This window comes from Strongyloides ratti, assembly GCF_001040885.1.
Source record: "Strongyloides ratti genome assembly S_ratti_ED321, chromosome : X".
NCBI classification, from domain to species: Eukaryota; Metazoa; Nematoda; class Chromadorea; order Rhabditida; family Strongyloididae; genus Strongyloides; species Strongyloides ratti.
The window spans coordinates 2391236-2412304 of NC_037309.1; the positions used below are offsets into that span (position 1 = coordinate 2391236).

The following is a 21069-nucleotide window of genomic DNA, read 5'->3' on the forward strand; positions in this document are numbered from 1 at the left end:
GAAAGTAATTATATCTTTCTTGTGAATATTAAAATGCTTTAAATAAACTATTATAAGCTGTAGAAAATAAAATTTTATTTAAACCAATTAAAAGTTGAAATGCTTGATATAATATTTTTTAAATCGATAAAGGAAATAGTACAATAATTGAAATTTATTATTTTTATTTATGTAAAAACAATCTTTTTTTAGTCTTTTTGTTTGTTAAACAAATAAACATATAAAAAATCATATTCTTGTACGCATGCTTTTATTTAAAACAAAATACTAACCTTTTAAAAAGTACTTGTAATTTTTGATTTTTTCTAGTATAAAGTATTCTAGAATAATGTGTTAAAATGTAGAATTTTTTTTTAACTATGCATTTTTTAAATTTTAATATTTTTGTTTTATTCTTTGGAATTAACATCTTAACAATCAATGGATGTTTTACTAAAATTGAAGGATTATTTAGAAAAACTTGTATTTTGATAATAGACATTGAATCGGACAAATTTTTTAGTATTTCGTTTTTATATTTAAAACCAAATGTTTTCCAAATTTTGCAAAAAATGAATAAACAACGCTTTAATTACGGTTTCAAACAAAATAAACTAATGTTAGATAATATGAGTGTGTTTGCTAATCATAATATAGATCCAAAAACTATAGTAAATAAATTATTAAAAATTAAAAGAATTTTTTTAGTTGCGTCTTTGCAGCAGATGTGGAGCAAAATGTGGAATGATGACAAAAATAAGATTTATTGGATCACAAGGACAGGGCAATAGTCTTCGTAAATAAATGCATTTTAAAAAGTGATTTCTAATATTATTAATTTAGGACGTGGTAGTTTGCAACGTGGAAATAGTCTTACAATGAGTCAGCGTAGAAATCTTGCACATAGCAATGCAATTCACGAGGGTATTTATGGAAGTGTTCGACGTAATAGTATTGGTAGTGGTGGTGGTAGTTTTAATAGAGGTAGTGGTAGTTTTCATAGTCATGGTGGTAGTTTTCATAATCGTGGTGGTAGTTTTCTTAGTCGTAGTGGCAGTTTCCAACGTTCTGGTTCAATGCACCATAGTAATAGTGTAAGAGCGCGTCAAAGGGCAGTTTTTGCTAACGAACGTCCAGATAGTGAAGAATAAAAAAAATTGAAAGATATTCAAATAAAAGACTTAAGTATTTTTCAGTTTAATTATAGAAAAAAAAATATTTAAAATTTATTTTTAAATAAAATTTGTTATAACAACTAATATTTTTTAATTTAAATTAATTTTTTTTTATCATTTTACAACTTAAATTATTTTTGTAAATGTAGAATATATTTATGAGTATAAATTATTAAATTAATTTTCTGATTAGTTATTAAATTGGATAGCATTAAAAATATAATAAGTTTTTAATTATTTTACATACCATTAATTTTAATATTTATTTTTTTATTCTAGTTTACAGTAAAATTTCTCCATTTTTTATAATTTACAGTATTGTTTGTAATGCCCTGGCATTGAGGAGGAGTAGAAAAACAGAGTATAAAACGAAAAGAAGAGAAGAACAGACCAATCATTTTCAGGAATTACAAAATATGAAGAACTAAGGTAAGATTAAGCTAATTCTGTTATTATTTATCATTGTATTAATTATTTTTACTAATATTATTTGTAATGCCTTGGCATTGAAGCGGAGTAAGAAAAGCAGAGTATAAAAAAGAAAGGAAATAAGAACTAAGTAATCATTCTCAGGAAAGCACAGAACATGAAGATCTTCTGCTAATTTAATATTAATTCTCTTATTGTTATCTTTGTTCTAATTATTTTCACTAATATTGTTGTTAAATAAATCTAATATCAATTTACATATAAACTTATTGTATTAGATGGAAGGATTCAGGTATTAAAACAAAACTTTCATACAACTAAGATATGAAAGCGTTAAGGTATTGTTTCAATAAAAGCTAATACTAATTTATGTGTAAAATTATTGTATTAGATGGAAGGACTAAGGTAATTTAACAAAGCTTTCATACAATTAATATACGAAAGCGTTAAGGTGTTTTAATTATAAATTTTCTTATTTATCATATATATAAAAGACTATTTAAAAAAAAAAAACAGATATTTTTATAAAAATACAAAAATCATAAAAAAGTTGTAAATAAATAAAAGTAGAAAAAAATAAATGGCATCAATTATGTAATTGCTAGATATTGTAGTTTGAATTTATAGAAATAATTCTATAAATTAAAAGTTTTTTAATAAGTAAAAGATAATAAGTTATAAAACTTTATAATAAATTAGAATAACATTAAGTAAAAAAATATTAAAATTATAAAAACTAATTGTAGTTAAAAACATAGCTAATACAATATTTTTAAAAAATTTTAAAAGTGTATTATAAATTTTTTTTTATATTTATAACTTTACTTAGATGCGATTAATAAGATTGTAAATTTAAAAAAAGTAATATTTTTATAAAAAACTATTAAACAAACAAATAAAAAGCAAATTGTAATTGTACTAGTAAATGTAGTTTCAATAATTTTTTTTAAAATGTTTATTTTATTATTTTAAAAAAAAAATTATTTTGATTTTGAATTAAACTTTTATGTTTTAAATACGTCTTGTTTAAATAATCACAATTTACGAATCTTAAGTAAAATTATATTAATTAAATATATAAATTTTTGAATTATTTTATATATACTATTATTATTAATTAAGAAATATAATAGATATTATATTTGTGTTTTGAATCACTGTATTTGATGGTTCTTTTTTTTTCAAGTATTCAATTTAAAAAAATATTCAAAAAAAAATTGTAATATAATTTTATTAGTAATTATTTTTAAAATATTTAACTTTGATGGATACTTTATTCACTTTTATTTCAATTAAAAAAAATAAACACTTTTGATAACAAAAAATATTTTTTCGTTCATTTATTATAATATATAGTTATTTTTTAATATTAAAAAAAATTTTAATTTATATAATATTCATTTACTTTGCCATACCAATGTACTTACTAAAAATACCTTTTAGTACACAAAAATTTTATTAAATTTCAAATTGATTTTTTATCATAGTGTTATAAAAAAATTTATTAAACACAACAATATCCTCTTTTCTATATATCACTAATGAATTATCATTTTTTCAATGAACTTATAACAAATGTAATGCAATAGATATTAAGTATTTAAACTAAAAATAGTTGATATAAAAAAAATTCAGAAAATAAATGAATATTAACCTCAAAGTTATATTATAACTAAAACATTTCATGTGTTATAGTTCAAATTATTTTGAATGATTATAATGTTTTATTTTATAAAAAAATTAGGAGAATTAAGATAAATTCACAAATTTGACTAAAATGTTTTATTCTTTAATTAAAAACAGTATTAAAAATTTTAACCAGTTATGACAATTACATTACAAAAATAATTTTCTTGTGTCTTGAGTAAAACTTCAAGTAGTATATTATTTATAAATCTTTTATTTGATTTTTAAAGATCTATAAAATTATAAATTAGTATAGCTAAATAATTTGTGAATTCAATAGTTAGCAGAAAAAGAAAATGATAAATTTTATCTTTACACCTTTTTTATAATTCTTAAAGTTATCAATTTTCTTTATATTTTTTTCATAGATTATTGTTGTGATAAAAATAAATTAAAATTTTATTATTGTTCATTTTTTTATTTTTTAAACCAATCACGGTTCAAGAAACTTATGGCTGTTAAACAGTTTTTTTAATGATTTTATTATAACATATGAAAAAAATAATTTATACTTGTACTAATAGATTTTTTAATAATTTAAACTTTTTTTTCAAAAATAAAAAAATTACAAGCGTTAAGGAATTTGAATTGCTTAGATTACATTTTTATATTAATAATTTTTTATTCAATTATTATCACAAAAAAAATTTTAAATGAGAAAGATGATATAACTTTTCTTCTGAAATGTAAACAAAGTAAAAAAATGTTATAAATTGTAAAAAATATAATTATGTTTAAAATACTTAAGTATTGAAATGCTTGATATAATAATTTTAAAATCTAGTAAGGAAATAGAGCAATAATTTAAATAAAGTGTGTTTATTTATGTAAAAACAATCTATTTTTTAATTTTTATGTTTGTCCAATTAAAGTACATATGTAAAATCATACTTTTGTACATAAAGTTTTATTTTGACAAAATACTTAATTTAAAAAAGTGCTTGTAATTTATGATTTTTCTATTATAAAGTGATCTTTAAATACATGATAAAAAATAGAAATATTTTTAGCTATGAATTTATTAACAATTAATTTTTTTGCTTTATTCTTCGGAAGTATCATTTTGACAATCAATGGATGTCGTCATAAGTGTACAAAATTTTTTAGAAAACGCTGTGTTTTGACAGTGGACATTGATCTGGATAGATTCTTTGGTATGGCATTTTCTTGTATGTCTCCGATGGTTTTTCAAGAATTGTATAGAATGAATAAACAACGCTATCGTTTGAATCCTCGAGAAAATAAAAGAATGTTACTACAAATGAGCAAGTATGCGAACAGTAATTTACGTCCACAAAATATAGTAAATAAACATTCAAATGTTTTAAAACTTTTTTAGATGCAAATTTGCACCAAATGTGGAGGGATGTGTGGAATGATGACACAATTAGAATTTGTTGGAGCAGTAATGCAAGGAAATAGTTTTCGTAAATTTATACATTTTTAAAAACTTAATATTATATTTTAAATTTAGGACAAAATAGTTTTCGCCGTGGAAGTATGCTCACAGTTAGTCAGCGTCAAAGAAATGTACATGCCAATGCAATTCATGAAAATCATATTTATGAAAGTATTCGACGTGGTAGTGGTCGTGGAAGTTTTATTAGTCGTGGTGGCAGTTTCCAACGTCCTGGTTCAATGCATCATAGTGCTAGCGTAAGAGCGCGTCAAAGGGCAGTATTTGCTAATGCACGTCGAGATAGTGTTGATTATTAAATTGAAAGATATTCTAATAAAAGGATTTAGATATTTTTCAATTTAATTAAAAAAAAATAATATTTTAAATTTTATTTTTATAAATAAAGTTTGTTATAACAACTAATATTTTTTAATTTAAATTAATTTTCTTTTTAAACATATTTAACCATAGTGATTTTGCATGTGTAGTACAAATGAAATGTAACTTAATAAATTGATTTGTAAAACGGAGATTTAACTAATTATTGCAAAAAGTACATTATATTATTTTAAATAACTTTACATACAATTAAGTTTTATATTTATTTTTCCAATCTTAGTTACAGCAAATTTACTACAAATTTTAAAATTATCAGAATTGTTTTTATTATAATATATCTTATTTATGATATATATATAAAAGATTACTTAAAAAAAAGGGTATTCCATTAGCATACATTTTATAATATAAGAATAATGTGTAAATAAATAAAAATGAAACTAATAAAAAAAATTTATTTATATAAACAATAAATATTTTTTTCTCAAAAATAAAAAACAAACTGAACACAAAAAGTTTAAAATGAAATAAAATAAGGCAAACATTAAATACTTTTTTTAATACTTTTTTTGAATGAGTAATGCAAATTGATAACTAATATTAAAAAAATGTTTTATAATTAATAAAAACATTACTTTAGAAGAATTTTCAAATAAATTACTAATTCTTTCAAAATTATAAATTTTTGAAACTTTTTTCTTACGCAAAAAAGATTCTATTGGCATTTATAAGATCCAAAGAATTTTATTTAACAAAGTATAACCGGAAAAACTCATTGAAATTTTATTTGAGAAAAAAAGATATAAAGTAGTAAATATGGAAGTTTATACAGAAATATTAAAAAAAATAAATCTTTTTTGAAAAAGATTTTTTTGATAATTTCTTTTTCATGTCAAACATTTTTTATCAACCGTTTTAATAAAGTTAAATTATCTTATCACTTTTTTTTTATTTTAATTTTCACATCATATTAATTTATAATTTTTTTTTCTTAATAAAATTACAATAGTATATTTTTTTATATTATTTTTAGCAAAATTCAATTTTTTAAATATTTTTTATTTTTATATATGTTAAATTATAAAAAGTAATCTAATACAACAATATATATTGTCTAGTTTGCGTCTTATGAACAAACGTTCTGATTTAAACGTTACTTATTTCATTATGATAAAAATCGAAAACGGCATTATCTTTTTCCTTCTTTTCATGTTGAAAAAATTACTTTTTAAAAAGTTATGACTAAGTAATAAACAAAAAAACGTATAAAGGTAATAAAATTGTTGCGTTTATATTTACATATATTTCAAAATTTCTCAATGAATAAAAAATAATAAATTATGTTTTAATACTCGAAATGTTGAGAGAAATATTAACCAAATGATTTTTTTTCATAATTGCTTTTTTAAAAAAGTTATAGTGTTTTAAAAACTTTTGAATTATTTTACATTATTACCTAAATATAAATTATCATATCAAACTTTAAAATTTTTTTTGTTTTAAAATAACATCTAAATCGTTTTTTATACTTTACATCAGTTTTTGCTAAAAACTCTTATCAAATTATTATGTTGTATCAAATGAAATATATGCAATTTTTGTTGCAATAATTATATAAAAAAATAAAATTTTTTCAAAAGAGTTAACTAACTTTTTGTGATTAACACATTTTTTATCTCAGAAAAAGTTTTAAAAAAAATTTAAAAAAACGTTTTTTCATGTTATTCTTGATAAATATTTTTTAAAATTAAGTAAATGAAAAAAACATTTAGGTGTATACATAAGTACTACAATATTTCATTTATGTGTTAAAAGTGTATTAAAATTAATTTTTTATTATTAACTTAACTGAACTGTGATTGATTAGATTGTAAATTTAAAAAAGGTAATATTATTTTAAAAAACTAATTAAAAATCACATTTAAAAAGCGAAATGTAAATGCTATTAGTAAGTGCAGTAATAAACATTTATTAAAAATGATTATTATATTTATTTAAAAAAAATTATTTTGATTTTATATTAAACTTTTATGTTTTGTATACGCTCTATTTAAATAATCATATTCTAGATATAATAAGTAAAATAATATTAATTTAATATAAAAGTTTCTGTATTATTTAAAATGTAAAATTATTATCAATTAAAAAAAATAAATAAATCAAAACTATGCTTTCATTTTACTCTTTTTTTGTTTAAAAAGCAATAAGCATAATTGATATTATATTTATGTTATGAAATGCTATATTTGACTGTCTCTTTTATATTAACCATGCAAATGTGAGAAATCTTATGAAAATAAACTAGTAATTCAATTTTATATTAATTTTTTTTAAATTTTTATTCTTTTTTATTATTCACTTTCACTTCAATTAAAAAAAATAAACACTTTTGATAACAAAAAATATTCTTTTGCTCATTTATGATAATATATAGTTATTTTTTTAATGTTAAAAAAATTTAAATAAATTTATGTAATATTCATTTACTTTGCCATATCAATATACTTATTAAAAGTGCCTTTATTGTACAAAAATTTTATTAATTTTCAAATTGATCTTTTATCATAGTGTTATAAAAAAATTTATTAAACACAACAATATCCTTTTTTCTATATATCACTAATAAATTATTATTTTTTTAAAGAACTTACTACAAATGTAATATAATAAATATTGAGTATTTAAACTAAAAATAGTTGATATAAAAAACATGCAGAAAATAAATAAACATTTAATTCAAAGTTATATTGTAACTAAAACATTTCATGTGTTATAGTTCAAATTATTTTGAATGATAATAATGTTTTATTTTATAAAACAATAATTGAAGAAAGAAGATAAATTGACGACTTTGACAAAAATCTTTTCTTTTTAATTAAAAATAATATTAAAAAATTTAACCAGCTAAAACAATTATATTTTAGAAATAATTGTTTTTATGGTCAATAAATTTTCCTGTGCTTCAAGTAAAATTTCGAGCTAGTTTATTATTTAAAAAATTATTTGTTTGATTTTTAAAGATCTATAAAAATATAAATTATCAAGTTAAATAACCTGTGAATTTAATTGTTAGCAGAAAAGAAAATGATAAAATTTTATCTTTATTTCTTATTTATAATTGTTAAAATTATCAATTTTCTTTATATTTTTTTAAAAATTATTGTTGTGATAAAAATAAACTTAAATATTATTATTATTTATTTTTTATATTTAAAAGCATTCACGGTTCAAGAAACTTATGACTGTTAAACAATTTTTTTAATGATTTTATTATAACATATGAAAAAAATAATTTTATACTTGTACTAATAGATTTTTTAATAATTTAAACCTTTTTTTCAACAATTAAAAAAATGTAAGCATTTAAATATTTGAACTATTTAAATTATTTTTTAATATTAATAAATTGTTTGTTCAATTAAAACCACAAAACAAATTTTAAATTAGAAAGATATTATAACTTTTCTTCTAAATATTTCAAATCCTTAAAAAAAAGTATTGTAAATTGTAGAAAATATAATTTTGTTTAAAAATATAAATGTTGAAATGTCTGATGTAATATTTCTAAATTTTGGCAAGAATATAATACAATAAAAGAAATTTAGTAATTTTATTTATGTGTAAATAATTTTTTTTTAATTTTTTTGTTTGTTTAAATGAAGTTATATATATAAAATTATATGCTTGTACACATGGTTTTATTTAGACAAAATACTTACTCTTAAAAAGTGCTTATAATTTATGATTTCTTCTATTATAAAGTAACCTAGAATAAAGTGTTAAAACATAAGAATGTTTAAAATTATGAATTTATTAAATTTCAATTTCTTTGTTATTTTTTTTGGAATTTTCATTTTTACAATCAATGGATGTCAACTTAAGTATAGTGGAATCTTTGGCAGAAAACAGTGTAGTTTGGTAATAAATCTTAATTTTGACCCATTTTTTAAAATGTCGGCTTTTTGTTTACATTCAGCTGTTTATCAAAACTTGCTAAGAATGAATAAACAACGCATGGGTATGAATCCTAAACTCAATGCTAAATTATTAATGGATATGACCATGTATGCTAATAACAATATTGGTCCAAAAAATATAGTAAATAGATAATTAAATGTTTAAAAACTTTTTTAGATGCAACTTTGTACCCAATGTGGAACACAGTGTGGAATGCAGACAAAAATTAAGTTTATTGGAGACCCAATACAAGGTAATGGTTTTGGCATATTTATTTTTTTAAAGTTAATATTGATAATAATAATTTAGGACAAGGTAGTTTACGTCGTCGAGGTAGTCTCACATTGAGTCAACGTAGAAAAAATGTATTTGATAATGCAATTCATGATGATGCCGACGATCCTATATATGCTACTGTTAATCGTAATCGTTTTCGTGGTAGTATTAATAGAGGTAATAGTTTTAATAGAGGTGGTAGTTTTCATAGTAATGGTGGTAGTTTTCGAGGTGGTGGTGGTAGTTTTCGAAATGGTGGTGGTTTTAATGGACGTGGTAGCTTGCACCGTAGTAATAGCGTTGAACAGCGTAGAAGGGCAGTTTTTGCTAATGAGCGTCTGGACAGTGATGAATAAAAAAAATTGATATTCAAATAAAAAGACTTAAGTATTTTTCAGTTAAATTAGAGAAAAAAAATATTTAAAATTTATTTTTAAATAAAATTTGTTATAACAACTAATATTTTTTAATTTAAATTAATTTTTTGTTTTATCATTTTACAACTTAAATTATTTTTGTAAATGTAGAATATATTTATGAGTATAAATTATTAAATTAATTTTCTGATTAGTTATTAAATTGAATAGCATTAAAAATATAATAAGTTTTTAATTACTTTACATACAATTAATTTTAATATTTATTTTTTTATTCTAGTTTACAGTAAAATATCTTCATTTTTTATAATTTACAGTATTGTTTTAATTAAAAAATTCCTTATTTATCATATATATAAAAGACTATTTAAAAAAAACAGATATTTTCATAAAAATACAAAAATGATAAAAAAGTTGTAAAGAAATAAAAGCAGAAAAAAATAACTAGCATCAATTATGTAATTGTTAAGTATTGTTGTTTGAATTTATAGAAAAAATTGCTATGAATTAAAAGTTTTTTAATAAGTAAAAGATAGTAAATTATAAAACTTTATAATATATTAGAAATACACAAAGTAAAAAAATATTAAATTAATAAAAACTAATTGTGGTTATAATCATAGTTAATACAATATTTTAGAAAAATATTAAAAATGTATTATTAATTTTTTTTTTATATTTATAACTTTGATTAAATGTGATTAATTTGACTGTAAATTAAGAAAAATAATATTTTTTTTTAAACACTATTACATAAACACATTAAAAAACAAAGGGTAAATGTATATGTACATATAATGTTAAGTAATTTTTATATTTTAAAAAAAAAAATTTTTAATTTTATATTAAACTTTTGTGTTTTCAATACGCTTTGCTTAAATAATCACAAACTATAAAACTAAAATAAATTTTAAATTATCTATAAATGACTTTATAATCATTTAATACATAATATCATTGATAATTAATAAATATAATAGATCTTATATTTGTGTTAAAAAAATTTTGTACTTGAAAATCTCTTTTATTCATCGAGTATACAACTGAAAGAAATATTCTGAAAATAAACTAATAATATTATTTGAGCATTAATTAATTTTATAATAATTAACTTTTTCTTCTTTTGTATTTACTTCATTTGAAAAAAATAAACACTTAAGATAACAAAAAATGTTCTTGTGATAATTTATTAAAATATATAGTTTTTTGTTTATTGTTTAAAAAATTATTTCAAATAAATTAAAAATATTAATTTATTTTGCCAAACTAATATATTTAGATTAATTACACTTATTGCACAAAAATCTTATTTATTTTCATATTGATCTTTTATCACATTATAATCTTTAAATGAAAAATTAATTAAACAAACATTATTCTTTTTCCTATATACCACTAAAAAATTCTTATTTTTAAATGAATTTAATACAACTGCAATATAATAAATATAAAGTAATTATACTACTTAATGACGTTCAAGATTTTCATCTCGGTTAAGAGTTGATGTAGCGGTATTTAGAATTTAACCAATTTAACATAATAATAACAAATTTGATAACATTAATAATTACTTTTATTTAGTACAAGAATCATACAATACAAAATTTAATACAATTATGATTTACCTGGAATATTAATTGATATGTTTTTAAGTCGCCATCTTAAGAATGGAGATAGAAGTATGAATGTCTTTTCTTACTTCACCTTTTGTATTTATACTGCATTCTTCTATCCGCTTCTTCTTCTTAATACCACAATTCTGGTGGCATTATTACTAAAAATAAATTGATATAATAACATGAAGAAAATAAAATGAACATTTAATTTAAAATTATATTATAATTAAAACATTTAATGTGTTATAGTTTATTTTATTTAAGGTGAAAGTAATTTTTTTATTTTATAATACAAAAAATGGAAAAATAAGATAATTTGACAACATCAAATAAAATCTTTTAGCTTTAATTAAAAAATAACATCAAGTATTTTGACCAGTTTTAACAATTACATTATAAAAATAATTGTTACTGTGTTTCAATAATTGTTCTTGTGCTTGGAATGAAACTTCAAGCTAGTCTATTAATTATTAATCATTTATTTAATTTTAAAAATTTATAAGATTATAAATTATAAATTATTATAGCTGAATCATCTGTTAAATCAATAGTTTGCAAAAAAGGAAATGATAAATTTTATTTATTCTATTTGTTACTAGTTATTAAAGTTATCACATTTCTGTTTTGTTTTTAAATATATTGTTGTTGTGATAAAAATAAATTTTAATGTTACTATAATTTATTTTTTACATTTTAAAAGTAATCACGGTTAAGAAACTTATGGCTATAAAACAGTTTTCTTATAATTTAAAAATAACGTGTGAAAACGATAGTTTATAGTTTTATAATAGAATTTTTAATTTTTTCTTAATTAGAACCACAAAAAAAGTTTTTAAATAGTAAAGATATTATATCTTTTCTTCTAAATATTAAAAATGTTTTAAATAAACTATTATAAATTGTAAAAAATTAAATTTTGTTTAAACCAATTAAATGTTGAAATGCTTGATAGAATATTTTTTAAATCGTGTAAGGAAATAGTACAATAATTGAAATTTATTATTTTTATTTATGTAAAAAAAATATTTTTTTCAATTTTTTTATTTGTCTAATTAGAGTTCATATATAAAATTATATGCTTTTACACATAGTTTTATTTTGATAAAATACATACTTTTAAAAAAAGTGCTTGTAATTTATGATTTTTTTAATATAAAGTAATCTATAATAACATGCTAAAATAAAATTATTTTTAGCTATGAATTTATTAACTATAAATTTTTTTGCTTTATTCTTCGGAATTAACATTGTAACAATCAATGGATGTCAAGTTAAATGTAATAGAATTTTTAGAAGAGGTCGTTGTACTTTGTTTATAAACCTTGATGTTGACCCATTTTTTCAGATGACGACTTTTTGTTTACAACCCAGTTCTTATCAAAATTTACAAAGAATGAATAGACAACGCACGGGTATGAATGCTAAACAAAATGCGCAGCTGTTACAAAGTATGAGCCAGTTTGCTACTGTAAATATTAATCCACAACAAAAAGTAAATGGATAATTAAATGTTTAAAAACTTTTTTAGATGTCACTTTGTAGCCAATGTCGATCAAAGTGTGGAATGCAGACACAAATTAAAATTATTGGAAGCGTAATTCAAGGTAATGATTTTGGCATATTTATTTTTTTAAAGTTAATATTAATTATATTAATTTAGGACGTGGTAGTTTTCGCCGTAATAGTATGCTTACAGTTAGTCAGCGTCGAAAAAATGTATTTGCCAATGCAATTCATGAAGATGCCAACGATCCTTTATATGCTAGTGTTAAACGTCGTTCTCAACGTGGTCGTTTTAACGGTAATGGTTTTCAACAAGGTCGTGGTAGTTTTCGTGGACCTGGTATTTTCCAACGTCCCGGTTCAATGCACCATAGTAATAGTGTAAGAGCGCGTCAAAGGGCAGTTTTTGCTAATGAACGTTTGGATAGTGATGAATAAAAAGAATTTAAAGATATTAAAAAAAAAGAATTTAAATATTTTTCAACTAAATTAAAAAAATATTTCAAACTTTTTTTTAAAAATTTTAATAAACAAATCTTATAAAATCATTAAGTATTTTTTAATTTGACTAAATTTTTTGTTTTATAATTTTCCACTCAGGTAATTTTTGTATTTGTAGTATAAATTTATGAGTATAAAACTAATTAATTAATGTTTAATAACATTAAATGAACTAACGAAAAAGTATGTTTTGATGTTTTAAATAACCTTACTTGTAAATATGTTTTATATTTATTTTTCGATTCTTAATTACAATACATTTTCTACAATTTTCAAAAACATCAAGTATTCTTTTAATTATAAAGTAATTTGAAATATCTTATTTTTCATATATTAAAAGATGATTCAGGAAAAAAAAATTTTTTTTATAAGCATACAATAAATTATTGAAAATTCTTAAATAAATAAAGACAAAAAAAAATAAATAGCATTAATTTATGCAATTGTTTTGTATTGTAGTTTAAATTTCTAGAAAAAATAACTATAATATAAATGTTTTAACTTTTTAAAAAGATAATAAATTACAAATATATGAGTTAAAAAATATTAAAATAATTGTAAAAATAATTTGACTATAAACATGGTACAATATTTTAAAAATATGTTGAAAGTGCATAGCGAAAATTTATTTATAATTTTCTAGCGAAATTTAAGATATTATAGCCGACTAGAACGTGTTATAAAAATTTACAAGTTTTTTTGAAGCGAGTGTCTGATAAAGATCTTGCCAATTTATCACAATTCTTCTTTAAAATATTATCAAGAATTATATTTTTATTAATTTCTTTAATAATTATTAACACCCTTATTATAATAATAAGCGATATGTTACCTAAAGATGAGATATTATCAATTACAATAAAAATAAAAAATATAAATATATTTACTCTTCAATTAATACAAATTTTATCATGACTCAAATAAAGATGCGCTTATATAAAGATATGGTCTAAGACTAATAATACAATATAATTTTACTTCTAAAAATAAAAAAATTAGACAATATCTCAGTAGCAATAGAATATAGGAATGATACAATAATTAATAATAAGAAGGTAAACTTAATAATAAGTTTAGGTAAGATATTTTTCTCAGAAATTTCTACTCATTGATTACTAATGAAATTGAATACAAACATTTTCTGGAAACATTACTAAAACGTTTGAAATACTAAAATTTGTTACATATTATTAAAAAAGAATTTAACAAACAATTTAGAAATTAGAGATTACAAATCAATGTTACAATATAAAAACATTATTATCTATACCAAAGTACTAGAAAATGATAGCAAAAATTAAAGATAATATTTTAGGGCATAAAATTCATGTGAGAATTTAACTGCATCATCAATTATTTTTTATTCTAATAAATTACTTAAATGTGATGTATTTGGTTATAAATTAAAAAAAGATATTTTACAATTAAAATTAAAAAGAAAAGTGTAATTGTCATTAGTAAATTTAGTGTTAAACTTTTTTTTAATTATTATTTAATTTTTTTTAAAAAAAATTTATTATGATTTTGTATTAAGCTTTTATGTTTTCAATACGCTTTGCTTAACTAATCACAAACTATAAATCTTAAGTAAATTTTAAATTATCTATTAATGACTTTATAATCATTTAATACTTAATATTATTAAAAATTAATAAATATAAGAGTTTTTTTAATTTTATTAAGAAATTCTGTAATTGACAGTCTCCTTTTTTCATCAAGTATACAACTGAGAGTAATATTATGAAAATAAACTAATAATATAATTTGAGCATTAATTTAATTTTTAATAATTAACTTTTTCTTCTTTTGTATTTACTTCATTTGAAAAAAAATAAACACTTAAGATAACAAAAAATGTTTTTGTGGTAATTGATTAAATTATATAGTTTTTTGTTTATTGTTCAAAAAATCATTTCAAATAAATTAAAAATATTAATTTATTTTGCCAAACTAATATATTTATATTAATTACATTTATTGCACAAAAATCTTATTTATTTTCATATTGATCTTTTATCACATTATGATTTTTATGATGAAAAATTTATTGAACAAGCATTATCCTTTTTCTATATACCACTAATAAATTCTTATTTTTAAATGAATGTAATGCAACTGCAATACAATAAATATAAATTATTTATACTAGAAAAAAATGATATAATAACATGAAGAAAATAAAATGAACATTTAAGTTCAAATTATATTACAATTAAAACAATTAATGTGTAATAGTTTATTTTATTTAAGATGAAAATAATGTTTTATTTTAAAAAAAAAATTGAAGAAAGAAGATGAATTAATAACTTTTACTAAATTATTCTATGTTTAATTAAAAAATAATATTAAACATTTTGACTAGTTTCAACAATTACATTATAAAAAAAAATTGCTAATGTATTTCAATAAATTTTCTTGTGCTTGGAATGAAACTTCAAGCTAGTCTATTATTTATTAATCATTTATTTGATTTTTAAAAATCTATAAGATTATAAATTATAAATTATTATAGCTAAATCATCTGTTAATTCAAAAGTTTGCAAAAAGGAAATGATAAATTTTATTTATTCTACTTGTTAATAATTATTAATGTTATCAAATTTCTTTGCAATGTTCAATAAATTATTGTTATAACAAAAATAAATTTTAATGTTACTATAATTTATTTTTTACATTTTAAAGTAATCACGGTTAAGAAACTTATGGCTATAAAACAGTTTTTCTTATAATTTAAAAATAACGTGTGAAAACGATAGTTTATAGTTGTACACCTAGAATTTTTAATAATTTAAATATTTTTTTCAACAAAAAAAATATAAGCATTAAGATATTTGAATGGTTTTAATTACATTTTTATTTTAATAAATTTTTTATTTAATTATATTACCAAAAAAAAAGTTTTAAATGTGAGAGATAATACAACTTTTTTTTCTGAGTATTAAACATTTTTTAAAAAAAGTATTTTAAGCCGTGGAAAATATAATTTTGTTTAAATCATCTAAATTTTAAATACTTAATATAATATTTTTTTCTAGCAAGAAAATTATGCTATAATTAAAATTTATTACTTTCATTTTTGTATTAGTATTCTTTTTTAATTTTTGTCAAATTAAAGTACATATTTAAAATCATATGCTTGTACATAAGGTTTTATTTTGACAAAATACTTACTTTTAAAAAAGTGCTTGTAATTTATGATTTTTTCTATTATAAAGTAATCTATAATAACATGATAAAAAGTAGAAATATTTTTAGTTATGAATTTATTAACTATAAATTTTTTTACTTTATTCTTCGGAATTATTATTTTGACAATTAATGGATGTCGACTTGGAAGTAATGGATTTTTTGGAAAAAAACAATCACTTTTGGTAATAAACCTTGGTGTTGATCCATTTTTTAAGATGTCAGCTTTATGTGTACAAGCAAGTGTTTATCAAAACTTGCTAAGAATGAATAAACAACGCATGGGTATGAATCCTAAACTCAATGCTAAATTATTAATGGAGATGACCGCGTTTGCTAATAACAATATTGGTCCAAGAATTATAGTAAATAGATAATTAAATGTTTAAAAACTTTTTTAGATGCAACTTTGTACCCAATGTGGAACACCGTGTGGAATGCAGACAAAACTTAAATTTATTGGAGACCCAATACTAGGTAATACTTTTGGCATATTTATTTTTTTAAAGTTAATATTGATAATAATAATTTAGGACAAGGTAGTTTACGTCGTCGAGGTAGTCTCACAATGAGTCAGCGTAGACAAAATGTATTTGATAATGCAATTCATGAGGGTACTTACGGTAGTATTCGACGTGGTAGTATGGGTAGTATGCGACGTGGTAGTATTGGTAGTGGTGGTGGTAGTTTTCGTAATAGACCTGGTAGTTTTCGAAATGGTGGTCCAATACAACATAGTGCTAGCGTAAGAGCGCGTCAAAGAGCAGCACTTGCTAATGCACGTCCGGATAGTGATGAATATTAAATTAAAAGATATTCAATTAAAAAGATTTAGAAATTTTTCCATAAAATTTAAGAAAAATATTATTTAAAACTAATTTTTAAACTTTTTATAACTAAAATTTATTTTGGTATTAAATAATTTTTAATTTAACCAAATTTTTTATTTTTTAGTTTTAACTTAAACTATTTTTGTATTTGTATTATAAATTTATGAGTATAAAACTATTAAATTTATTTTTAAAAACAGATATTTTTTTAACTAACATAAAAAGTATGTTGTGTTGTTTTAAATAACCTTATTTACATATCTATTTTATATTTATTTTTCCATTCTTATTTACAATACATTTTTTACAATGTTCAAAAATATCAAGTATTCTTTTCATTATAAAGTAATTTCAAATATCCTATTTTTCATATATAAAAAAATGATTTGGGAAAAAAAAGCAAATTTTAATAAACATACAATAGATTATTAAAAAGTCGTAAATAAATAAAATTAAATTAAAAGCATCAATTTATGTAATTGTTTTGCATTGTAGTTTAAATTTTTAGAAAAAATAACTATAAATTAAAAGTTTTTAAATTACAAAAAAAATGTTAATATTAAACATAATAATAAATTACAAATATATAAGTTAAGAAAATAATAAATTTATTATAAATATAATTTGACTATGGACATAGTTTGTATGATATTTTAAAAAAATGTTGAAATTGTAGTATCAATTTTTTTTTATTTTAAAAAATTACTTAAATGTGATATATTTGGTTATAAATTAAAAAAAGTATTTTACAATTACAATTAAAAAGAAAAATGTGATTGTTATTAGTATTTTTAGTATTAAGCATTATTTTAAATTTATATTTAATTTATTTTTAAAAAAATTTATTGTGATTTTGTATTAAACTTTTGTGTTTTCAATACGCTTTGCTTAAATAATTAGAAACTACAAATCTTGAGTAAATTTTTATTTATAGATAACTTTATAATCATTTTATACATAATATCATTGATAATTAATAAATATAATAGATCTCATATTTGTGTTAAAATAATTTTGTACTTGAAAATCTCTTTTATTCATCGAGTATACAACTGAAAGAAATATTCTGAAAATAAACTAATAATATTATTTGAGCATTAATTAATTTTATAATAATTAACTTTTTCTTCTTTTGTATTTACTTCATTTGAAAAAAATAAACAATTAAGATAACAAAAAATGTTCTTGTGATAATTTATTAAAATATATAGTTTTTTGTTTATTGTTTAAAAAATTATTTCAAATAAATTAAAAATATTAATTTATTTTGCCAAACTAATATATTTAGATTAATTACACTTATTGCACAAAAATCTTATTTATTTTCATATTGATCTTTTATCACATTATAATCTTTAAATGAAAAATTAATTAAACAAACATTATTCTTTTTCCTATATACCACTAAAAAATTCTTATTTTTAAATGAATTTAATACAACTGCAATATAATAAATATAAAGTAATTATACTACTTAATGACGTTCAAGATTTTCATCTCGGTTAAGAGTTGATGTAGCGGTATTTAGAATTTAACCAATTTAACATAATAATAACAATATTGATAACATTAATAATTACTTTTTTAGTACAAGAATTATACAATATAATATTTAATACAATTATACATTTCCTGGCATATTAATTGATATGTTCTTAAATCGCCATCTTAAGAATGGAGATAGAAGTTTGACTGACTTTTCTTACTTCACCTTTTGTATTTATACTGATTATTCTATCCGCTTCTTCTTCTTAATACCACCAGAATTGTGGCATTATTACTAAAAATAATTGATATAATAAAATAAAAATAAAATAAACATTTAAGTTCAAATTATATTATATTAAAAAATATTTCACATTATATATTTAAATTCATTATACATGAAAATAATATTTTTTTTATAAAACAAAAAATGAAGAATTAAGATAAATTGACAACTTTGACTAAAATTTTTTATTTTTTATTAAAAATAATATTAAAAATATTAACCAGCTATAGCAATAAATAATAAAAAAAATTGTTAATATGTTACAATAATTTTTCTTCTGCTTTAATGAAACTTCAAGCTATTCATTATTTATAAATCATTTATTTAATTTTCAAAGATCTATAAAATTATATATTATTATGGCTAAATCATCTGTTAAATCAATAGTTTGCAAAAAAATGAAATTATAACTTTTATTTATTCTACTTGTTACTTGTTATTAAAGTTATCACATTTCTTTATATTGTTTTTAAATATATTGTTGTAGTGATAAAAATAAACTTAAATACTATTATTATTTATTTTTTTAATTTTAAAACAATCATGGTTCAAGAAACTTATGGTTATAAAACAATGTTGTTAATAAATTAATAATAACATGTAGAAACAATAATTTATAATTGTACGAATAGAATTTTTAATTTGTTATTTAATTAAAACCATACAAAAAGTTTTTAAATGGAAAAGATATTATATCCTCTCATCTGAATTTTAAAAATGTTTTAAATAAAATATTATAAGTTGTAGAAAAAAAATTTTATTTAAACCAATTAAATGTTTAAATGCTTTATATAGTTTTTTTTTTAAATCGTGCAAGTAAATAGTACAATAATTATAATTTAGTATTTTTATTTATGTATAAACAATTTTGCAATTTTTTTTATTTGTCTAAGTAAAGTACTTATATAAAATTATATGCATATACGCATAGTTTTATTTTGACAAAATACATACTTTTAAAAAAAGTGCTTGTAATTTATGATTTTTTCTAATATAAAGTAATCTATAATAACATGCTAAAGTATAGAATTATTTTTAGCTATGAATTTATTAACAATAAATTTTTTTGCTTTATTCTTTGGAATTAACATCGTAACAATCAATGGATGTCAAGTTAAGTGTAATAGAATCTTTAGAAGAGGTCATTGTACTTTGTTTTTAAACCTTGATGTTGATCCATTTTTTAAGATGACGACATTTTGTTTACAACCCGTTACTTATCAAATTTTACAAAGAATAAATAGACAACGTATGGGTATGAATTCTAAACAAAATGCTAAGCTTTTACTAAGTATGAGCAACATAGCTAATCAAAATATACTTCCATAAAAAAAAATAAATAGATATTTAAATGTTTAAAAATTTTTAGATTCAACTTTGTACCCAATGTGGAGCTAGGTGTGGAATGCAGACACAAATTAAAATTATTGGAAGCATTGTACAAGGTAATGATTTTGGCATAGTTATTTTTTAAAGTTAATATTATTAATAATAATTTAGGACGTGGTAGTATTCGACGTGGAAGTTTTTTCACAGTTAGTCAGCGCCAAAGAAATGTGCATGCCAATGCAATTCATGAAGATGCAAACGATCCTATATATGCTACTGTTCAACGTCGTTCTCAACGTAATCGTCTTCAAGGTGGTGGTTTTCATCATGGTGGTGGTAGTTTTCGTGGACATGGTGGTTTCAATCGTCCTGGTTCAATGCACCATAGTCCTAGCGTTATTCGGCGTAGAAATGCAGCACTTGCTAATGCACGTCGAGATAGTGATGAATATTAAATTGAAAGATATTCAATTAAATAGGTTTAAGTATTTTTCAGTTTTGTAAAGCTTTTATTTAGTACATTATTTTCAAGACTGCTTTTCACTTCTTTGGATTGTGCCTTTTATAGCCTTGTGGCCTGAGGGGCGTTGCCAACAGTTTAATTAAAGAAAAAAAATATTAAAAAATTTTTTTTATAAATAAATTTTGTTATAAGAACCATCATTTTTTTAATTTAAATTAACTTTTCGCTTTATCATTTTTAACTTAAATTATTT

At 19.7% G+C, this 21069-nt stretch overlaps 6 protein-coding genes across 6 annotated transcripts; all 6 read left to right on the top strand.

Annotated features, from left to right (window-relative positions):
* Nucleotides 1-359: 359 nt before the first annotated feature.
* On the top strand, nt 360-1130 carry SRAE_X000050700 (Hypothetical protein; the record flags this gene model as incomplete). Its single annotated transcript, XM_024644859.1, has 3 exons — nt 360-650; nt 688-775; nt 823-1130. The coding sequence occupies 3 exons, from the start codon at nt 360-362 to the stop codon at nt 1128-1130; spliced, it is 687 nt and encodes a 228-aa protein (XP_024510376.1).
* Nucleotides 1131-4281: 3151 nt separating this feature from the next.
* Nucleotides 4282-4985, top strand: SRAE_X000050800 (Hypothetical protein; the record flags this gene model as incomplete). The annotated part of the gene is made up of 3 exons (XM_024644860.1): nt 4282-4572; nt 4609-4696; nt 4744-4985. The coding sequence occupies 3 exons, from the start codon at nt 4282-4284 to the stop codon at nt 4983-4985; spliced, it is 621 nt and encodes a 206-aa protein (XP_024510377.1).
* A 3814-nt stretch (nt 4986-8799) lies between these two features.
* SRAE_X000050900 (Hypothetical protein) lies at nt 8800-9596 on the top strand (the record flags this gene model as incomplete). Its single annotated transcript, XM_024644861.1, has 3 exons — nt 8800-9105; nt 9142-9217; nt 9274-9596. The coding sequence occupies 3 exons, from the start codon at nt 8800-8802 to the stop codon at nt 9594-9596; spliced, it is 705 nt and encodes a 234-aa protein (XP_024510378.1).
* A 2835-nt stretch (nt 9597-12431) lies between these two features.
* SRAE_X000051000 (Hypothetical protein) lies at nt 12432-13174 on the top strand (the record flags this gene model as incomplete). The annotated part of the gene is made up of 3 exons (XM_024644863.1): nt 12432-12725; nt 12762-12837; nt 12894-13174. 3 exons carry the CDS (start codon nt 12432-12434, stop codon nt 13172-13174), a joined length of 651 nt encoding a protein of 216 aa, XP_024510379.1.
* Nucleotides 13175-16494: 3320 nt separating this feature from the next.
* On the top strand, nt 16495-17228 carry SRAE_X000051100 (Hypothetical protein; the record flags this gene model as incomplete). Its single annotated transcript, XM_024644864.1, has 3 exons — nt 16495-16788; nt 16825-16900; nt 16957-17228. 3 exons carry the CDS (start codon nt 16495-16497, stop codon nt 17226-17228), a joined length of 642 nt encoding a protein of 213 aa, XP_024510380.1.
* A 2898-nt stretch (nt 17229-20126) lies between these two features.
* Nucleotides 20127-20808, top strand: SRAE_X000051200 (Hypothetical protein; the record flags this gene model as incomplete). Its single annotated transcript, XM_024644865.1, has 3 exons — nt 20127-20165; nt 20394-20469; nt 20525-20808. The coding sequence occupies 3 exons, from the start codon at nt 20127-20129 to the stop codon at nt 20806-20808; spliced, it is 399 nt and encodes a 132-aa protein (XP_024510381.1).
* Nucleotides 20809-21069: the final 261 nt, after the last annotated feature.